Source organism: Onychomys torridus, chromosome 6 (genome assembly GCF_903995425.1).
Source record: "Onychomys torridus chromosome 6, mOncTor1.1, whole genome shotgun sequence".
NCBI classification, from domain to species: Eukaryota; Metazoa; Chordata; class Mammalia; order Rodentia; family Cricetidae; genus Onychomys; species Onychomys torridus.
The window spans coordinates 66,102,865-66,123,310 of NC_050448.1; the positions used below are offsets into that span (position 1 = coordinate 66,102,865).

Below are 20,446 nucleotides of genomic sequence, written 5' to 3' on the forward strand. Positions count from 1 at the left end.
CCAATGTAAAATATTTAAGATTAGTTGTTGCTTTTCTTAGTTTAAAATTAAATTCAACAATCTACCCTTTTATCCTGTCATCTCTATATCCCTTCTCCTTTCCTTTTCAGAACAAGATCATTGAATCTAAGCTCCTTTGTTCAGCTTTTTTCCTGGTCATTACCAATAACAACTTGTAACCAACCCCCCTATATGATGACAAACATCTATAAACCATTGAATGACCAAAAAACAGCCACCCCACCTCTTGGGAATGTGGGTGCTGTGTTCTCTAGACTTCTTCCTGTTGTCTGGGGGCACTGGAATCTTTAGGGACCCTGCAAAAATTGAGATAATGGTCAAGTCCTGGGAGAGTTAGCTGTAACATTTGCTGTCCAGTCTCTGTGCAACGGGAAAGTGCAGGCTTCTCTGCAGTCCTGGCTAGAATAGTCTGAGAGGCTGGATCATCTCAGCCAGCAGCCTTGAAGCTGTTCTGGATGCAGAACTCTGAGGAAACTGCAACAGAGGCACTCTGAGAGGCTGGACCACCTGGGCGCCTTTTTGTTTGTTTTTTGTTTTTGTTTTGTCAAGACAAGGTTTCTCTGTGTAGCTTTGCACCTTTCCTGGATCTCACTCTGTAGACCAGGCTGGCCTCAAACTCACAGAGATCCACCTGCCTCTGCCTCCCAAGTGCTGGGATTAAAGGTGTGTGCCACCACCACCCAATTGGGCACCCATTTTTATTGGTGTCTGGTCCCCTTGCTCTAAAACACACAAACTTTCAAAGAAAACATACATATCTGCATTAACACAAGTATAGAATGTACAGTAAGCACAAGTCAGTTAAAGGGTTTTTTTTGTTTTGTTTTGCTTGAGCAGCTAAAAGGCATCTGTCAACTTTATAAGCCTGTTTGGACTGTATAAATAAATTCAAACTGTAGTATAAATCTCTATCCATGTCATATGAAAGGATGTAATGTAATAATAAGTCATGAGAATTTTGTAGCTAACAAGATGTATCATGACTCATCTCATGTCAAAGCTCTTCCCTGCTACAGGCCTCAGGAAAATATTATAAGAACTCAGCTGGCCAGGTGGTGGCGCACGCCTTCAATCCCAGCACTCGGGAGGCAGAGCCAGGAGGATCTCTGTGAGTTCGAGGCCAGCCTGGTCTACAGAGGCCAGGACAGGCACCAAAACTACACAGAGAAATCCTGCCTTGGAAAAGCAAAACAAAACAAACAAACAACAAAAGTAACTCAGCTGATTATAGCAAAGTCACTACCTGAAGGGATCAAGGAATTCCTTCAGAGGAACCCAAATTCCAAGGAGTTTTTGGTGTCATTTGGCTTATTATATATCAGCTGTCTTCTGTTATGAAAATCATGTGTGCCTTCATAGTTTTCCCAAATGATTTTTCCTTAAGAATTGCTAACAGTGTGGACTGATCACTCTCTGTACATATACACTCAAGGTATTTGGAGAACAGCCCCAGGAAAGGCTTCCTTCCCTGCAGCCCATCCATTTCTCCCTTTTCAGCACTGGAATCAGATATCTCCCTTAGCCACTTTCAAGGACTAGTCACCACATACTAGTCTCCTGATTTAATGTAAATTCCACAAGGAGACACCACCTAGGTCAGGTGGACCTTAAGTAATAGTTTTATACAATTTAGCTCGGACCCTCCTTTCTTACAGCCTTACTAACTTTATAGACCTTTAACTCCTTACCTAACCACTTCTAGAAATGTAGACTGAGCACACAGACCCCCTTTTTCATATACTAACCGGTCATTAGCTCTCAGGTGACCTTCTCTTTTGCCACTCCCATTTTGGATTGTAAAAGAAAGCCTGGTGGTCACTGCCTGAGGAAAATTCTTACTTACCTTTATGACTCCGTAGAATTCAAGCCTGGTGACCTTGCTCGACCAGGGAATTGCTACTGCTTGGGTCTATAACTGGACTCCTGAGAGACTTGGAGAGAATTTAGAGATGGAGAACAGAGAGGGATAAGGAGGATTTTGACCAGAGAGAACGTGTGGACGAGATGGGAGATGAGGAAGAGCCAGATGGGGAAGTCCTAGCTGGGTAAGAACAAGATGAAAAGGACCTAGATGAGGCAAAATTAAGACGAGAGAATTTAGATAGAACTTAAGAGGGAGAAGTAGATAAATACAGAGAGAAATCAGGCAAGAAAGGAGCTAGGCACGAGAACAGAACTGAAGCTGTGTAGATGGAATGTTATACCAGAGGAATTAAAGTGAATGGACTAAAGAGCTCCGTGTGCTGAGATTCTACTTCCCGAAAACAGTCCTCGCCGTTAGTAGTTCTCTCTCCTGGGATGCATAATATTAAGGCTGGTCCCTCCAATATTATACAAGACCTGGCACCCTTGGGTACCCAGTCTCAGGAAGAGTAATCTACCAAGCACACTCAAAAAGTAGTGGTGTGCTTCGCAGAGGCTGTCCAGAGATGAGGCAGTCTCTCCGGGGAGTCGTAAAGGTGACCCCGAAGTGCCGGCTACCAACGGACCTCACCAAAGGTGCTACAGCCCAGGAGGGACCCCAGGCCTCTTGGTGGTGAGTAGTTGAACACCCCCTTCCCTATTAAGAATCCTTCTTGCCCCATGAGTCAGAATGAGTCTAAAGAGAATCAGGTTTTGACGGAAGTTACAGGACACAGGCTTAAGACGAAAGGCATTTCAGTCAGCTCCAGTCTGTTTACAGGCTTAGATAAGGAAGCAACAGACTATCTTTTTTTTTTTTTTTTCATTTTTATATATTTATTTATTTTTCTATTATCAGCTTGATATAGTATAAATTCTTATCCTAATAGTGATAGTGAAATGTTTCATTGAGGCTTCCCTAGTAATTGAGTAAAACCAAAACTTATTATAAGCCACAGTTATCCTAGGGTCCCCCCTGCTATATAGCCTCCTTGGTTCTGTGGGTTGCAGTCTGATTGTTCTTTGCTTTATATCTAGTATCCACTTATGAGTGAGTACATACCATGTTTTTCCTTCTTAGTCTGGGTTACCTCACTCAGGATGATATTTTCTAGTTCCATCCATTTGCCTGCAAATTTCATGCTGTCATTGTTTTTCTCTGCTGAGTAGTACTCCATTGTGTATATGTACCACATTTTCTTAATCCACTCTTCAGTTGACAGGCATCTAGGTTGTTTCCAGGTTCTGGCTAATACAAATAATGCTTCTATGAACATAGTTGAGCATGTATCTTTGTGGTATGATTGAGCATTTCTTGGGTAAATGCCCAAGAGTGGTATGGCTGGATCTTGAGGTAGTTCAATTCCCAATTTTCTGAGAAACCACCATACTGATTTCCACCACCGCCCGGCTTCCTTTCCAATTTGCATCCCCTTGATCTCCTTTTGTTGTCTTATTGCTCTAGCTAGAACTTCTAGTACTATATTGAATAAATATGGGGAGAGTGGACAGCCTTGTCTTGTTCCTGATTTTAGTGGAATTGTTTTGAGTTTCTCTCCGTTTAATTTGATGGTGGCTGTTGGCTTGCTGTAAATTGCCTTTATTATGTTTAGGAATGTTCCCTGTTTTCCTGATCTCTCTAAGACCTTTATCATGAAGGGGTGCAACAGACTGTCTTAATCCCATAAGACCTCCTAAAAAACATAAGGAAAGATTTAGGGGACCCCTAAAAGCCACTGACCTTATGGGATGGATTTACTGGCAGACTATGATAAGCGGCAGAGATTCTAACCCCTTCCTTTTAGGGAGAAACCTACTTCATTCGGGGTCTTACAAGGAGGTAACACAATATTGTCACACTACCAGACCTCCTGAGAGAGTAAACTAGAGGTAATGAAGTTCACTAAGTTCTCCATAGCAGCAGCAGCGTCCTGCCACCAACAGCCCTTTTTGCTGAAACCACTGGAATCTAAGGGCTAACTTGAGCTGTAACCTCCAAAACTGCCCTGCAGCTAACTAGGAGCGCTGAGTAGCAAAACCGTGTGGATGTTTTTACACCCGAGGTAAAGGCGGTCTACTGAACCCCAAGCACACGACACCAGACTTTGACAACTGTCAACATTTTAATGATTTCTTTTATCACTTCACCTTCGTGCTGTCTGTTCCACCCGCATCCCAGTTTTTGTTGAGTTATTTAAAATCAGAACTCTCAACATTAATATCATCTTAACAATAAACATTTCATCCAACACACTCATAAACAAAATTAGCAGTAATGCCTCAGTGATACTTAACATGCTGTTTTAGTCAGGGTTCTCTAGACAAACAGAACCAATGGGATACATTTGAATATGTACACATACACATCAGATTTGATTTTATTTTGTTTGGTTTTTGGTTTTTTGAGACAAGGTTTCTCTGTGTAGCCTTGGCTGTCCGGGAACTCAGTCTGTAGACCAAACTGGCCTCGAACTCGCAGAGATCTGCCTGCCTCAATCTCTGGCATGACATCCAAATCACTCCCGAGATGCTGGAATAGCAATAGGTACTTGGTCTTAGAGGTTGGAAGTCCCACACCAACTAAGGTAGTCAGGACAATACTCTCCGTGAGGGTCCCTGCTCGGGTAATCCGAATTTATGGCAAGCTGACATTAAAACTAACTGTACTAGACCCAGCCCATGTCCCAAGCCCCTGAGTTCTCTGCTCAGTTCAGAAGTCAGATGAGGTCCACACACTGCACTTAGTTGATTGAGTGTCCTCCTCCCCCAGACTCTACATGGTCCTGACCATCTGGTACTTGCTTTATAGTCCAGGCTGGCCTCAAACTCCTAGAGATTCTTCTTCTGCTGTCTTCTGAGTGCTGGGATTAAAGGTTTGCACCACTGAGCCCAGCTTCCTTTTATTTTTAATTTTATGTGTTTGTGTCTGTCTGGGTCTGTGCATGTGAGTACAGATGCTCACAGAAGCCGGGAGGACTCAGAACACCTAGAGTTACAACAGTTGTGAGCCCACAGACATGACTGCTGGGAATCAGTCAGTCCTCCTAAAGAGCAGCACTCAGACCTTAGCTACTGAGCCATCCTCATAACCCTGTGTTTGTGGAGTCAAATCATTTTTACACATGTAGTATGTGAACGTGTGGGGCCTGTGCACATGTGTGCGGGTGCTTACGGAGGACAGGATAATCTCCATTGTCATCCTCAGAACAGCTGTTCACCGTCTTGGGAAAGGGTTTTCATTGGCCTGGAGCTTGTTAGGCTAGACTGGCTGGCCGGCAAGCCCTTGGGATGCTTCCGTTTCTGCCACCCCAGCACAGGGATTACAATCGTGCGCCACATTGTCTGTATATTTATTTTCTGTATATTTATTTTAAGGATCAACCTCAAGTCCTTAAATCTTGACACAGGTTTTGCCTGCACATATGTCTGTGTGAGGATGTCAGATCTCCTGGAACTGGATGGAATTATAGACAGTTGTGAACTGCTATGTGGTTGCTGGGAATTGAACCTGGGTCCTCTGGAAGAGCAGCCAGTGCTCTTAACCACTGAGCCATCTCTCTAGCCCCTCCTTCCCGTTTTCATTTTGCTGGCAGTCACTCGTGCGTTCTGAGCCATCACATCTCCAGGTTTTACCTAGTTCTCCCTTTCCTTGTACTTCTAGGTCAACTACTAGCTAGTGCTGAGGCCTCATGGGGATCCAAACTTCTCTGAGGTTGCCGTCAAGAGCACACTGGCTTGTCATCCTACTGTTACTAGTAGCAAACCTGCTGGATTTGTAGCTATTGACATGTTCTAGATTGCCCTTTCCCTATGGTAGTGGGAGCTGAACCCAGGGCCTCACACACAGTAGGCCAGAGCTTGAACACTTGGCCACATCCCCAGACCTTGGCTTACTTTTCTTTCTTTTCCGCCAAATTATTATTATTGTTGTTGTTATTATTATTATTATTACTATTTTCATTTTTCAAGAACTTTCATTTTTTGGAACTTGCTCTGTAGACCAGGCTGGCCTCAAACTCACAGAGATCCACCTGAATGGTGGGATTAAAGGCGTGTGCCACCAGGCCCAGCCAAATTCATTCTTTTTTTTTTTTTTTCTAATTACATTTTAAAAATCTATTTGTGCCCAGGCGGTGGTGGTGCACGCCTTTAATCCCAGCACTCAGGAGGCAGAGCCAGGTGGATCTCTGTGAGTTCGAGGCCAGCCTGGGCTACAGAGTGAGTTCCAGGAAAGGCGCAAAGCTACACTGAGAAAATCTATGGGTGTGTGTACAGGCACACTGGTACCACAGCATGGGTGTGGAAGTCAGAGGACAATTTTAGGAATCACTTCTCCCCTTTTACCATGTGGGTCCTCAGACATGAAACTCAGGCTTGGGAGTAGACACCTTCACACACTGAGCCATCTCACCAGCCCACCTTTTCATTTGGAGAGAGAGATACTCGCTAAGTTGCCCAGGCTGGCCTTGAACTCTCTCTGCAGTCTTGGTGGGCCTTAGACAGAGATATTCCTGCTCTGGTTCTGTAAGCAGCTGAGATATAACAGTCCTGCTCTAAAAGATATGCCTTCCTGTGTTTTCTAAATTAACCGAATTCTAAAAGAAAATGAAGCCTATTTAAGGGTGCCAACAAAGCTAACAACCATCTGTAACTCCAGTTCCAGGAGATCCGATGCCCTTTTTTGGCTGGCACCAGGCACCCCCATGGTGCACAGACTTACATACAGACAAAACACCCACATACATAAATGAAATTTAAAGAAAATGGGGGCGGTGGTGCAGAGGGCAGAAGCTGACTTGAGCACAGACAAGCGTCTCAGACCACTCCAACAGATCCCTGACTTGGGGAATTGAGGGGTACAGTGGATGGATTTTAGGGAGTCCCGGACAAAAACTGAGCTGAGCTCTCAGTGGAAACGAGTCCAAGGTGGGTTTGCTAAGTAGGGCTGGGCGGGGTGGGGTGGGCGGGTGTTTGTCGTTCTGTGCTGCTGTTGGCCCGCCCCTGTCTTTCCTCTCTTCTTGGCCTATTTCTGGCAGGATATTACAGGAAATTCCGGGGGCCCGGTTCCAGAATGGAACGTGCACTCCGTGTGCTGCACAATCACCCTCCCAATGCGCAGAAGCACATTTCGAACACACCTGGCCTCCGCGGAGGGAGGAGCGGCTGGGGCGCGTGCAGCGACTGGAGCAGGCGTCACAGCTCCGAGCTTATCACCCGGCACCCCCCACCCCACCCCCCACCCCGTTGGTTATCTCAGTTCACAGAGGACCAAGCTGACACCGAATTCCCCGCCTCGCCAGGCCGCCGCGGCTCTCCAGCGCCCCCCTCAGGCCGCCACAGGCTTTGTGCTGGGTGTGCCGAGCAAAGCCTCCGGAGGCTGAGGAAGGACCCTGTTGCCCTTGGCTGCTGGAGGAGTGGGGTGGGTGTGCACTTGGGTGTGTGCACGTGTGTGAATTTCAATGTGCTGTGTGTGGAAAGCAGAGAGTGGGGTGGGGTGGGGAAGGGGGGAGTGTCCTGGTTCTCAGAAGCTGTGAGCTGCGCCCAGAACTGGGGCCCAGAACCTGTGACCTAGAGGTATCAATGATTCACACATGTAGCAGCACCCTTAGAGAGAATGGAGAAGGGATGAGGAGATGCTTGCATCTGGGTGAGGAGAGACCTGAGAAAAGCAACGGAATGTCCTGACAGGAGGAATGGGAACTCAGAATTATAGTTAAACTCGATTAAAGAAAATAATATTAGGGTTGGGGATTTAGCTCAGTGGTAGAGCGCTTGCCTAGCAAGCACAAGGCCCTGGGTTCGATCCTCTGCAATAATAATAATAATAATAATAATAATAATAATAATAATAATAACAACAACAACAACAATAATAATAATAATATTGACAAAACATTGATAGGCTCAGTGTCTCTGCCTGACTCTGCAAGCCCGAGGCTCAAGTCTGCAGTCCTTAATGTCTGCCATATCCTTTCTGGTGACCAGTTATCAATGCTATTTGTTCTGTATTCTAAACACTGACATCCAAGACCCTGGTACTCATTTTCCCAACACCTCCTAACTCTCAGTTTCAACTCCAGAGTCGGAGGTTCTCCTCCTCCCTCCACCGACATGTCCCCAGAGGAAGGAATACAGTCTAGTGGGGTCAGGTCAGGCTCAAGTGCAACTTTCTCTCCAGATAGTTATCATCCTGGGACACAGTTCCTCCAGGAAATGAAGCATTCCCTCAAACTAGAGAGTTGGAGTTTAACAAGATTATCTGTGGAGGTTTGGGCAGCAGGGTCAGTAAACTGCAAGGCACCAGCCAAGATCAGCCTTTGTGAGCTCATTACCCCAAAAGGCTGAGGATGGAAGTGGTTCCTAGATCTGGACAGAGAGGCTCCTCTGTTAGGAGCATGTGCTCAGCCTCTTTCTCCTCACCTAGTCTCCGCTGGCCAAACTCTCCAGAAGCCATTGGACAAAGTCTTTGGCCTCTGGTCCCAAAGCAGAGCAGAAGGGAGCAGAGTCTGGTCTGGAGTGGACCCGGATGCACAGCTCACTCTCTTCAGCGCCTTAGGTCCTCCTGTCTTGACAGGAAAGCAAGCGTATGTCAGTGCTGAGTGAAAGGACCAAGCAGACACCATAACAGGCTGCTCAGTCTTCTCTCAGAGATCAGGCCTCAATTTCAGTGTCCTGAGACTTGAGCAGCAGTGTCTGGGAGGGCCGTGAATAAAAGACGTAGTCCCTGCAGTAGCTCCCTTTCTGCATGTACTCTGACCGCTCAAAGTTCAGCCAATTGTTTACTGTCTGGGACCCCTCAGTATGTCCATGGCAGCTCAAGGACAGAGCCTGGACCACTGAGCCAGCCCCCACAGTCAGTACGTGCTAGGCCAGCCAGCCCCCAGGGCAGCTCAAGGACAAAGCCTGGGACTTGTCCAAGACAGCCCCCAAAATGATCATTGTGACCCCCCACACACCAATAAATTCAAAGGTTACATACCCTCACCCAATTAAAAGAGAACAGAGATAAAAATAAACCAATCCCAGTAGCACCCAAGCCAACCCCCCCAACCCCCATGAAGGGCTTGCAGTTTTAGCCTTTAAATAGCCAGCCACACAGAAAGAGCACCTCCTCCCTGCCTCACTGTATTGGGTGCAGGAGCGAATTCCCTGTCTAGACTTGTAAACTTAAACAAAATAAACCTTGCTGTTGCATTCTGGACATCCACAGCTTTGGTGGTCTCTTTGGGGTCATGATCTGGGCATAACACTGAGTGCTCAAGGAACAATCCAGCTATCAGCCCTGGACTTCCGTGATTAACTGACACCTCAAATATAGCCTGGCTAAAACAGAAGCCTGGGTCCCACATTGTTTTGTTTATTTGCTTGGTTTTCAAGACAGGGTTTCTGTGTAGCCCTGGCTGTCCTAGAACTCACTCTGTAGACCAGGTTGGCTTTGAACTCAGAGATCCATCTGCCTCTGCCTCCCAAGTGCTGGGATTAAAGGCGTGCACTGCCATCACCCAACTGGTTTCCTCTCTTATCTCAGTGGGCAGCAGGCACTACTCTCCACTCACCTGCTCGGGCGTTCTATTAGAGGCCCCTTGAAATATCCTTTGCCCCTTTTCACCCTTCAGCCCCTCCTTAATCCTTTGGCTCTAGAAAAGGCCCTCCTAGACGCAAATGGCCTTTGTGACTAGTGCAGGAAGTCAGATTCCACCAGAGACCCCACCCAGCCCGAAGTCCTATGCCTCACCTCCCCAGGAAAGCCCTTTGCGCCCCTATTCCAGGAAGGTAGAGTGTTACAGAATTATCTCTCGCATCTTCAAGGGCAGCCTCCTGCCTATATTGCCTCAGCGCTGGTTCTGGAAGGGCAGATGGACAGGACATTTGACTCCAGCACAAAGTCAGACTTCTCCATGTTGTACTCCATGGAATGAAAGCCTCTCTTTCATGCAGATTCTGCTCCAAAACACATCTCAGACAACTCCCTCCCAGCCAGGCTAGCCTATCACCTTGAACCCAGATGTACTTCCAAGGCCCACCAGTGTCTCCTGCACCTATCAGCTAGAGCTACCTAAAACCTTATTTGGATTATATTATGTCCCTGCCATCAATACTAGGCCCCGCTCGGGTGCCCAGTTTCACCATGGCCATGTTCTCCCATCCAGCCTCTTTTACGTAACAAACTTTGTCCTTCTCAGATTTACGGCATATATTTCAGTACAGAAAACTGTACCCTCTGTCCCTGCTGGTTCCTTCTCATCCTTAGTGTTTTAGCTTAAGCAGAATCACATCAAAGAAACCCTCATCTTATTTAAGAGGCATCTAAGATACATCACTGCTCCCACTGGCCTCTCGGCCCCAGTATTGGGATCCATCCCTGACAGCCCTTACCCAGTTTATGGCGTTCCTTTATTTCTTTGCTATCAGTCTGTCTCCCCACTATATTATAATCCACAGGTGGGAAAGGTTCCATCTGCCTGACTCCCACAGAATAGATGTGCAATAAATACTAGATGGCAGTGAGTAGACAAACACTGGCCAATGTCATAGTGATAATGCCACCAAAGACTTTCCAGACACTACCACTGTTTTATCAAGGCTGCAAAGTCACCCAAGAATGGCGTCAGGAGAACCCCCAGAATGGGGCTAGCTGGGATTCCAAAGACAGCAGGAAGTGCCAGGTGGTCCATGATGGGTTGTAGGGATTTTACCAGCAGTACTTCAGCTTGTCCTCATGGTGGCCGGTAATGCAAGTCCCTCTCCCTGGTGCCAAAATAAACAGTGAGCTGGGTGAGGCATCCGTGTGATGGCTGAAGAAATTTGGCCAAGTGTTATCAATATGGTTGATCAATGACAACCTAGACAAGTTTATTAATTAGTGCCTAGAAATGATCATGGTTCCGCTTTTGGATTCACAGAAAAACAAGTGGGAGAAACTGAGGTAGCCTTTAGCTTTCACACTATCGAAGAGCTCTCCTTCCCTCTTTCCCACACTCTAGTCCCCAGCCTTCAAGCCCTTGTGTGGAGAATACACCCCGGACGCTCTTCTGGAAAATACAAAGAGAACGGGATTGTGTCATTGGCAATCAGTCTCTACTGGAGCTGAAGACCGTGTGAAGGAACTAAAAACTGATCAGGAAAAATGGATGGCTTAGGGAAGGGGAGAGGTGGAGGCAGACTGCTGGCAGTCCTGAAGAAGGGACAGTGTGGGGACGGGGCTGCCTCCTGGGTGTGCCCCTTTTCTATTCTCTGGCTCCCTCAGATAAGACCAGCGGTTCAGGCATTCTCTCCTCCCGGCCTCTGCTGCTGCAGCCCCAGCCTCACCCTTTGGAAGCATGTCTGACCAAGAGAACATTCCACCCCAGCAGCTCTCACCGCGGATCTCTAGGTCCCAAAAAGACTTAGCAAAGTCTGCCCTAAGTGGGGCTCCAGGAGGTAAGAAGAGGAAGGGACGCCACCGAACAGAAGGGGATTAGGGTAGAGTCAGAGTTGGGGGTGGAGGCCTTGGGGGAAGGACGTCCATTACAGCATCACCTGTGTTAAATACAGACCTGATCTGAGCCTTTGATCCAGGCTCTGCAGACAGGCCAAAGGAGATTCAGCAGCATGGATGCCACGGGGCACTCCCGTGGCTCCTGGACTCTGGCCCTTGGTGTACAAGGCTTCCATTGGCAAGAGAGAGATGCTGCTGGTTATATTTTAACCAGTCATCAGGGCTGAGCTCATCTAAGCCAGGCCTCACACCACTGGCAACACATCATAAAGCAGACCCACAGCCAGAGCAGGTAGGAAGCAGCATGGAGGGTACTTCTGGGCCGGATGCTCTACTGAGTTGGGCTGGATCAAGCTTTAGGATCCCTGGGGCATGGAGCAGCTCTGGGTAGATGGAGGGAACTTGGAGGGGAGCCAGGAAGTCCGCGTGTGGCCTGGAGCTGGAAAGAACTGGGTGAATCCAGAGCTCAATAAGGAAATGTAGATTTGAAGGAGCCGGTTAGGTTAGGCAGGCTGAGGCTGAGTGGTCTGAAAGGAGGCTGGGGTGGGGAAGGGTCTTTTTATTAAGAACTTGAGTTTGGGGTTAGCTACACCTAGATTTGAATCATCTTACTTGGAAGATGCATTTTTCTTGGACAATGTATTTTATCGCTTTGAAGTCTTTTCCCTTATTTGTAAAATTAGGATAGAGTGCTCCCAACAGCCTGCTCTATAGGACCCTGGAGACCAAATAAAGTAACATTTGTATGATACTCCGATTGAAGGAAGGCCTCACACACACTGGAGAGCTGAATGGATGCAGCGTGCACTGACGGGACACACATGGAGGGCAAGCAGGTGTCTGTGCACGGCCCTGAGTGCCCTTCTCCTGCAGGGCCAGCAGGATACCTTCGGCGTGCTAGTGTGGCCCAGCTGACCCAGGAGCTGGGCACTGCCTTCTTCCAGCAGCAGCAGCTGCCCGCAGCTATGGCGGACACCTTCCTGGAACACCTCTGTCTGCTGGACATCGACTCAGAGCCTGTGGCCGCTCGGAGTACCAGCATCATTGCCACCATTGGTAAGCTTGCATGGCTCCAAGTTTCTCCTTATTTTTTGCAATCTTTGGTCAGTCATTCAACAAATACTTGTGAGGGGTTTTTTGAGGGGAGGGGAGTTGTTTGATGTTTTTTGAGACAAGGTCTTTTTTTTTTTTTTCAAGACAGGGTTTCTCTGTGTAGCTTTGGTGCCTGTCCTGGAACTCACCCTGTAGACCAGGCTGGCCTTGAACTCACAGAGATCCGCCTGCCTCTGCCTCCTGTAGTGCTGGGATTAAAGGCGTGTGCCACCACCGCCCGGCGAGACAAGGACTTTCTATTCTGAAGTTCTGACTGTTGGGCAGGCTGGCCTTAAACTCAGAGATCCACCTGCCTCTGCTTCCTGAGTGCTGGGCTGCAATGAAAGGTGTGCGCCACCACACCTATTTGAGGCTTCTTTTTGAGACAGGGTCTCAGGTAGCCTGGGGTGGTTTTAGGCTTATTATATAGTCTTAGCCTTGAATTTCTAGTTTTCTGGTAAGATCTACTGCAGTGACAGCACAGGTGTGTGAAACCACACCCAGCCGCACAAAACACTTGTTGAGTCCCTGGAAGCCAAGGTTTGGAATTGGGAGCAGACCAGTAAATAAACAGTCCAGCAGGTAGGAGGCCTCAAACACTAAGCAATGACTCATTAAAATGTAATTAATTCAAAGTCACACTGGAGAAACTGAGCTCTGAGGATTGTAAATTTGAGGCCAACCTGGGCTAAATAGAGACCCTATTTCAAAAATCAATAAGAAAGAAAAAGGAAAGAAAGTGTCATCTGCACACAGATTGTCCCCCAAGTACAAGGACAGCTGGGGTCACAGAGTCAAGGTACCCACAGTAAGAGCTGGGGTCTAGGCAGACACACACACCACACATGCACATACACACCAAATACCACGTGCACACACAAACACTACATATATATACACCACACATGCACACACACAAATACCACATGCACACACAAACACACTATATATATATATACACCACACACACACCACTCGAGCATCACACATACATCATACACACATATGTCACACACACACACACACACACACACATACACTGCTCACACATCATATACTCACACATACACACACAGCTCTCACATTGCACACATCACTCACACATCATACACATACACACACATCACTCACATCTCTCTCTCTTTCTATTACACACACACACACACACACACACACACACACACACACACACACCATGATGTAGAGCCAGGTTCCTGGTGTACTCTTTTAACAGTATCACTTGAGAGGTAGAGGCAGAGGATCAAGTATTCAGGCCCTAAGGGTTGGTAAGATGGCTCTGCAGGTAAAGACCCTTGCCATGGAGCCTGATGACCTGAGTTCGATCCCTGGAACCCACATGATAGATTCTGACCACACACACTAAAATGAAACAAACAGAAAAGAACTCAACGCCAGCCTGGGCTGTATGAGACGCTGTCTCAAGGAGAAAGAGGGTGGGGTGTGTAGTTCAGCAGGTAGAGTGCGTGCCTGGTGAGCATGAAGCCCTGAGTTCTGTCTCTGGCGCTGCGCAAATGGGGTGTGGTAGAGCACATCCTTAATCCCAGCACAGGGGAGGTGAGAACAGGAGAGTCAGAAATCCAAGGTTATCCTCGGTAGCATAGCAAATTCAAGGCTAGCCTGGGTTCCAGAAGATCCTGTCTCAGAAGGAAGGACTGTGAAGGGTGGGAGAAAAGAAGGCAGACAGAAAAACAAAGGACGGGGCAGCACTCACCCAGTGTGGAGGAGGCCCTGGGCTCCATATTCAGTGCCGCAAGAAAGGAGGAGGGGCGGGTAGTGGTGCCTTTAATCCTAGCACTCTGTGAGTTCGAGGCCAGCCTGGGCTACAAGGTGAGTTCCACGACAGGCTCCAAAACTACACGGAGAAACCGTATCAAAAAAAAAAAGGATTAAAAAAAAAAAGAGGGGTTGGGGATTTAGCTCAGTGGTAGAGCGCTTGCCTAGCAAGCACAAGGCCCTGGGTTCGATCCTCAGCTCTGGCAAAAAAAAAAAAAAAAAAAAAAAAAAAGAAAGGAGGTCTGGAAGAGGAAGGCAGGAGCATGTATCAAACACTGATGCTGATTTAGGATGAGGAGGATGGGGAACGGGACAGAACTACTTGGCCTGCCTTGTGTTCTGACCCTCAAAGTAACCTCCATGGTGAGGCACTTCATATCAAGCCCCTTGCTAACACAGGTACCTAAGGCCTGGCTGAGGTTAAACATCCCCACAAGCTGCCTTCCCAAGGGAGCGCATGCTGCTTGGAGTGGAACTCCAAGAATGAAGGACTACTGGAATGGGGCAGTCTCTCGGAGGGTGCTAATGGGTTTGGGGGTGAATCAGGTTTGGGAGGAACTTCATAGCAGAAGCTCTGGTTCCAGGGCCAGCATCTCGCTCTGTGGAACGCCTCAAGGAGATGATCAAGGCCGGGATGAACATTGCTCGACTCAACTTCTCCCACGGCTTTCATGAGGTGTGGGGAGGTCCTGGAGGGTGGAGCTGGAGGATGCCCCAGGTCCTGCCCACTTGCCCTTGAAATTTTCGCTCTCACGGCTAGTACCATGCAGAGTCCATCGCCAATATCCGAGAGGCAGCGGAGAGCTTTGCAACCTCTCCGCTCAGCTACAGGCCTGTGGCCATTGCCCTGGACACCAAGGGACCTGAGATACGCACCGGGATCCTGCAGGGGGTGAGAAGCGTATGGGTTGGTCAGCCTGGGGCCAGAGGAGTGTTCGAGCTCTGGGGGCGGGAGAGAGGGTCAGCGCTGGGCCTACCCTCCTACGTTGGAAACTCACGTCTCTCTGGCCTCACCCACAGGGCCCAGAGTCGGAGGTGGAGATTGTGAAGGGCTCACAGGTGCTGGTGACTGTGGACCCGGAGTTCCGGACACGGGGCGACGCACACACAGTATGGGTGGACTACCCCAATATCGCCCGGGTCGTTGAAGTGGGGGGCCGCATCTACATTGACGACGGCCTCATCTCGTTAGTGGTGCGGAAAATCGGTGCGGACGTGCCTCCTGCTCAGATGGTGCTCTAACACAGGGCACCTTCTCTTCTCTTTGGTCTGCTCTAGGTCATCCATACCTTCTCCTGGCTATGCCTACTTCCCCACATGTCCTGGTGGCCCCCTGCCCTCATCACAGTTTGGGGCTGGGCATTTGATATCTCTTCTTGGTGTGTGTGGAGGGGGTGAAGGGCTCAGAAGTCCGATTCCTTGAGGCTTCTAGCTGAGTTTCCTCTCCGGTGCCTATAGCACGGTGTCAGCCTTGACCGACGCTGACTCTCTCTGTACCCGCAGGCCCAGAGGGGCTGGTGACTGAAGTGGAACACGGTGGTGTCCTGGGCAGCAGGAAGGGTGTGAACTTGCCAAATGCTGAGGTGGACCTGCCTGGGCTGTCTGAGCAAGATCTCTTGGACCTGCGCTTTGGGGTGGAGCATAATGTGGACATCATCTTCGCCTCCTTTGTACGGAAAGCCAGCGATGTGGCTGCAGTCCGGGCTGCCCTGGGGCCGGAAGGACGGGGCATCAAAATTATCAGCAAAATCGAGAACCATGAAGGCGTGAAGAAGTGAGGCTTGGATTTTGCTCCCATCAGCCCTGTTTCCCATTATCCCTCTCCTGCACACCACTTCCCAGCATCTCCTGGCTCTGCCATAGTCTGGATTCCTTCAACCTCCCAGGTTTGACGAAATTCTAGAGGTGAGCGATGGCATCATGGTGGCACGGGGTGACCTGGGCATTGAGATCCCAGCTGAGAAGGTTTTCTTGGCTCAGAAGATGATGATCGGACGCTGTAACCTGGCTGGCAAGCCAGTTGTTTGTGCCACACAGGTATGGCGTGAACTCCTGGGCTGTGCTTTAAAGATGCTGAGCAACTCTACACTTTGCTGTCTAGTGTCTGGTCACATATGACAAAGTTAGGTAGCGATGACATGAACTTTCCAGGGTTTCGTAGAACTAGCACGGGTAGGGTCCCCAGTCAGAATGTGACTTCTACAGCTTTGACATCCATGGTGTCACCCAGATGCTGGAGAGCATGATCACTAAGGCTCGACCAACTCGGGCGGAGACAAGCGATGTGGCCAATGCTGTGCTGGATGGGGCTGACTGTATCATGTTGTCTGGAGAGACCGCCAAGGGAAGCTTCCCTGTGGAGGCTGTAAAGATGCAACACGCGGTAGGGACTCAGTCCTGAAAGTGGATGGACCAGGGACTCAGACCCCTCTGGGAGCCCACTGACGCTTCTCAACCCCACTTACTGGTGCCTGCAGATTGCCCGAGAGGCAGAGGCTGCTGTGTACCACCGCCAGTTGTTTGAGGAGCTACGCCGGGCAGCGCCACTGAGCCGTGACCCCACTGAGGTCACCGCTATCGGAGCTGTGGAGGCAGCCTTCAAGTGCTGTGCCGCGGCCATCATTGTACTGACCACCACGGGCCGGTGAGACTTACTGGAAACAGGGCTGTGGTGAGCGAGCGGCTGACACAGTGCGTGATGAAAAGTGTTGCTTTAGGGCAAGAGATAGCCACGAATGCTAGAGACCAGGAAAGACAGCGCTTGGGCACCCCAGGACCTCTGCCAGTGAGCTCCAGGGAGTCAGCAGGTGGTGATCTAAGCACCTTGGTTTCGGGGCATTTGGGCTGCAGGGGCTGAGAGCGTTTCACAGTGCCAAGAGCCCAGTAAGCCTGCCCTCTGAGGATTTTCTCTCAAACTTAGCAGGGAGCCCCTAAGTAACTCACTCAGACCCACAAGTCGTCTGACTCCCTGGGTCTATGTGAGCCTGCCATTTGTTCCCCCATGGGGCTGTGAGGATGAACAAGCAATACTAAGTGTCATATGGAGGGTGGATATGAAATACATATACATCTTCTAGACAGTTTTACCCTCTTTTGTTGTTTGTTTGGTAGTATTTTCCTGAAATAGGGTCTCATTAGTCCTGGCTAGTCTGAAGTTTACTTAGCTAAATAGCCCTGAACTTATCCTTCGTTCTCCATCTTCCAAATGCTGGGATTATAGACACGTGTCACCATGAATTGCTGGCTGGTTTTACATTTCTAATTTTTTAAAATTATTTTTAATTATATGTATGTATGTGGGGGGATGCGCATTTGTGTACAGTACCCAAGGCCAGAAGAGGGTGTTGAATCCTCTGAAGCTAGAGTCACAGGCAGTTGTAAGCTATTTGATGTGGATGCTTGGGACCAACTCAGGCCCTCTGCAGGAGGTCTAAGCGCTCTTAGGGACTGAGCCATCTCTCTAGACTGGGTTTTATATTGTTTATTAATTATTTTTTAACTATGGATGGACATTTTGCCTACCTGTATGTCTGCATCATTTGCATGTATGGCACCAGTGGAGGCCAGAAGAGGGAGTCAGAGCCCCTGGAAATGGTCTTACAAACCACTGTTAGCCACCATATGGGTGTTGAAAACTGAACACAGGTCCTCTTCAAAAGCAGCAAGTGTTCTGAATGGCTGAGCCACCTCTCCAGCCTTGGTGGGTACTTAGTACTTAGTGAGAACGTCAAAGGCTAGAGAAGTGTCACTTACCCAGGGCAACATGGTTTCTTAGTGACATCTGGAGCCATAACTTAAACTCTAGTCTCTCAAGGTCAACACTGATGTTCTAACCGTCTCCCTCTCATCCAGCTCAGCTCAGCTTCTGTCTCGGTACCGACCCCGGGCAGCTGTCATTGCTGTGACTCGTTCCGCCCAGGCCGCCCGACAGGTCCACCTGTCCCGAGGAGTCTTCCCCTTGCTCTATCGTGAGCCGCCAGAGGCCATCTGGGCGGATGATGTGGACCGAAGGGTCCAATTTGGCATCGAAAGTGGTAAGCCTTTGAGACCTTACCCTTCTGCTCCACAGCCTGGCTTCTCACCCTGACCCAAAGGCTGTGCCTGTCCTCACTGGTCCAAGGGTTTCCCAAGGAGCCACTAAGATAGACAAGTGTCTTGGATGCTAAGCGGGGAGCTTAAGCTGAAGGGGAGGGAGGGAGAGCAGACATCTCCCTAGGAAGTCTGCGGCTGTCTGCCGCACCTAGTAGGACACAGGAGCAAGGAGAGGTGGGGGCAGAAAGCCAGAGGCGCTGGGACTAGATCTTAATGTATAACCATCATGACCACACCTGCCCTTGTCCCTCAAGTGCAACCACATGGGTGCAAAGGCTCAGTGCTTAGAAACCGTACTCTATGTCCATACACACACACACACACACACACACACACACACACACACACACACACACCCTCATTCCTTCCCTCTTACAGGGTAGCTTTGAGGTGCTGGATGGTGATGGTGACCTGGGTTTTTCATTGACTGTCACTTTCCACCTCCCAGGAAAGCTCCGGGGCTTCCTCCGTGTTGGTGATCTGGTGATTGTGGTGACAGGCTGGCGACCTGGCTCTGGCTATACCAACATCATGCGGGTGCTGAGCGTACCCTGAAATGCCTCTCTCCCTTCTGACCTAGTTGCACCCGGTTTCTTCCAACCTGCACCCCTCCCACAGCCCCACATCTGCCATCTAGCCCCATCCCTGTGCTTCACACAGGCCCTGAATGTCTGTCCAGTTATGCACTGGCCATCCAGCAGCATCAATCCCTATCTCAATCCGCTCAGTGACTCTAAGATGCCCTGAGCCTTTAATCCCAGCCCAGCTGGTTAATTCTATTCCTTTAGGCTCCCTATCATTAGAATGGGGGGGGGGTGGAAACAGGGTGATCTTGTCCAATTTCCATAGAACCATTATTTTAAAAACACTTCTGTCCTCTGATGTGGCCCTCTTGACTATTTCCTGAACAAAATGTCATCTTCTGACGGCCTTAAGTCAGGGCAGAATATTCATGGAGCCGTGGAGCACAGAGCCAGAGTCTAGGGGAGGTTGGGGTAGATGGGTACTGGGGAAAACTGAGCCAGGCTGCTTCTTTTTTTTTCCTTTTCTTTCTTTCTTTCTTTTTTTTTTTTTTTTTTTTTTTTTGAGACAAGGTCTCAATGTATATCTCAGCCTAGCCTGGCCTCAGATTCATAGAAATCCTCCTGCCTGACCCTCCCAAGGGTAGGGATTACAGGGATAAGCCACTACACTGGACTTCAGACAGCCTTATTTTCTTACTGACTCCTCAGCCTCGGAGCTGAATTTACAAGCCACTAATCTGGCTGTTCTCATGGCCACTGCTCAGCTGCGCCAGATGATCCAGAAACTTGTTCACAGCCACTTTTTCCCCTACACACAGTGCAATTACAAAAATTACTTTCACAGGCCAAGAATCCCAGAATCCCCCCACCCAGAAGAAAAGGAGATGTGTGGTCCTGGCCCCAAGCTTCATACTACAGTGTAGGAAAGGGGACCGAGTGGGTGGGCAGGGGTTACTCTCGTCCCTGAAAAAGCAGGGGTTTGCTGGTCCGCCCTTCCTAGGCTTGGAGACTCCAGGCCTTCCTCTTCGGCACCAACAGCAAGAGCCGATGAGGGGGTAATAAGTGCAGCCCTCCTATCACCCCCTCTTCCCACTACCTCAATACAGAGTTTGAGTATCGCTACTGATGGCACTGTGCAAGGACCACAACGATGTCCCCCTGTCCCCCAGCCTCCCTACCAGGAAGTGGGGAGGACAGATAAAGGAATGAGTAACAAAATGAATAAGTCAGATTAGCAAATGAATAAATAAAATTAATAAGTGACTGAATAAATAAGACAAAGAAGGAAAGATAAAAGGTCACATGAGGATCCAGCCCCCTGCCCCCCACCTGGGGGAAGCTAGGCTGGCATAATTTGTAAGGATGTGCCAAGTGTCCCTTAGCTTTAAGGGTGACCACTGAGGCAGGGAACACAGTGAAGAGCAGCTTCTAGAGTACAAAGGCAGTGCTACCACACAGCAACTGTGGAGGGCAGGCAGACTACGGCGGGCAGATACGTGTTCTCACCTGGTGTAGCCCACACGTAAGAGGGTAGATGTTCACA

The 20,446-nt window shown here is 48.9% G+C and overlaps 1 protein-coding gene across 1 annotated transcript; it reads left to right on the plus strand.

Moving 5' to 3' along the window:
* Positions 1 to 11,243: 11,243 nt before the first annotated feature.
* Positions 11,244 to 19,085, plus strand: Pklr (pyruvate kinase L/R). The gene is made up of 11 exons (XM_036190770.1): positions 11,244 to 11,343; positions 12,275 to 12,457; positions 14,872 to 14,963; positions 15,048 to 15,179; positions 15,308 to 15,494; positions 15,791 to 16,061; positions 16,174 to 16,324; positions 16,518 to 16,670; positions 16,765 to 16,931; positions 18,140 to 18,321; positions 18,828 to 19,085. Exons 1-11 carry the CDS (start codon positions 11,244 to 11,246, stop codon positions 18,932 to 18,934), a joined length of 1,725 nt encoding a protein of 574 aa, XP_036046663.1. The 3' UTR covers positions 18,935 to 19,085.
* The last annotated feature ends 1,361 nt before the right edge of the window (positions 19,086 to 20,446 follow it).

Coding starts and splice junctions, on each gene's coding strand:
- Pklr (XM_036190770.1), top strand. CDS start 11,244: ATGTCTGACCAAGAGAACATTCCACCCCAGCAGCTCTCACCGCGGATC. Junction 15,180..15,307: donor GCACCGGGATCCTGCAGGGG/GTGAGAAGCGTA, acceptor CCTCACCCACAG/GGCCCAGAGTCGGAGGTGGA. Junction 16,932..18,139: donor GTACTGACCACCACGGGCCG/GTGAGACTTACT, acceptor CCTCTCATCCAG/CTCAGCTCAGCTTCTGTCTC.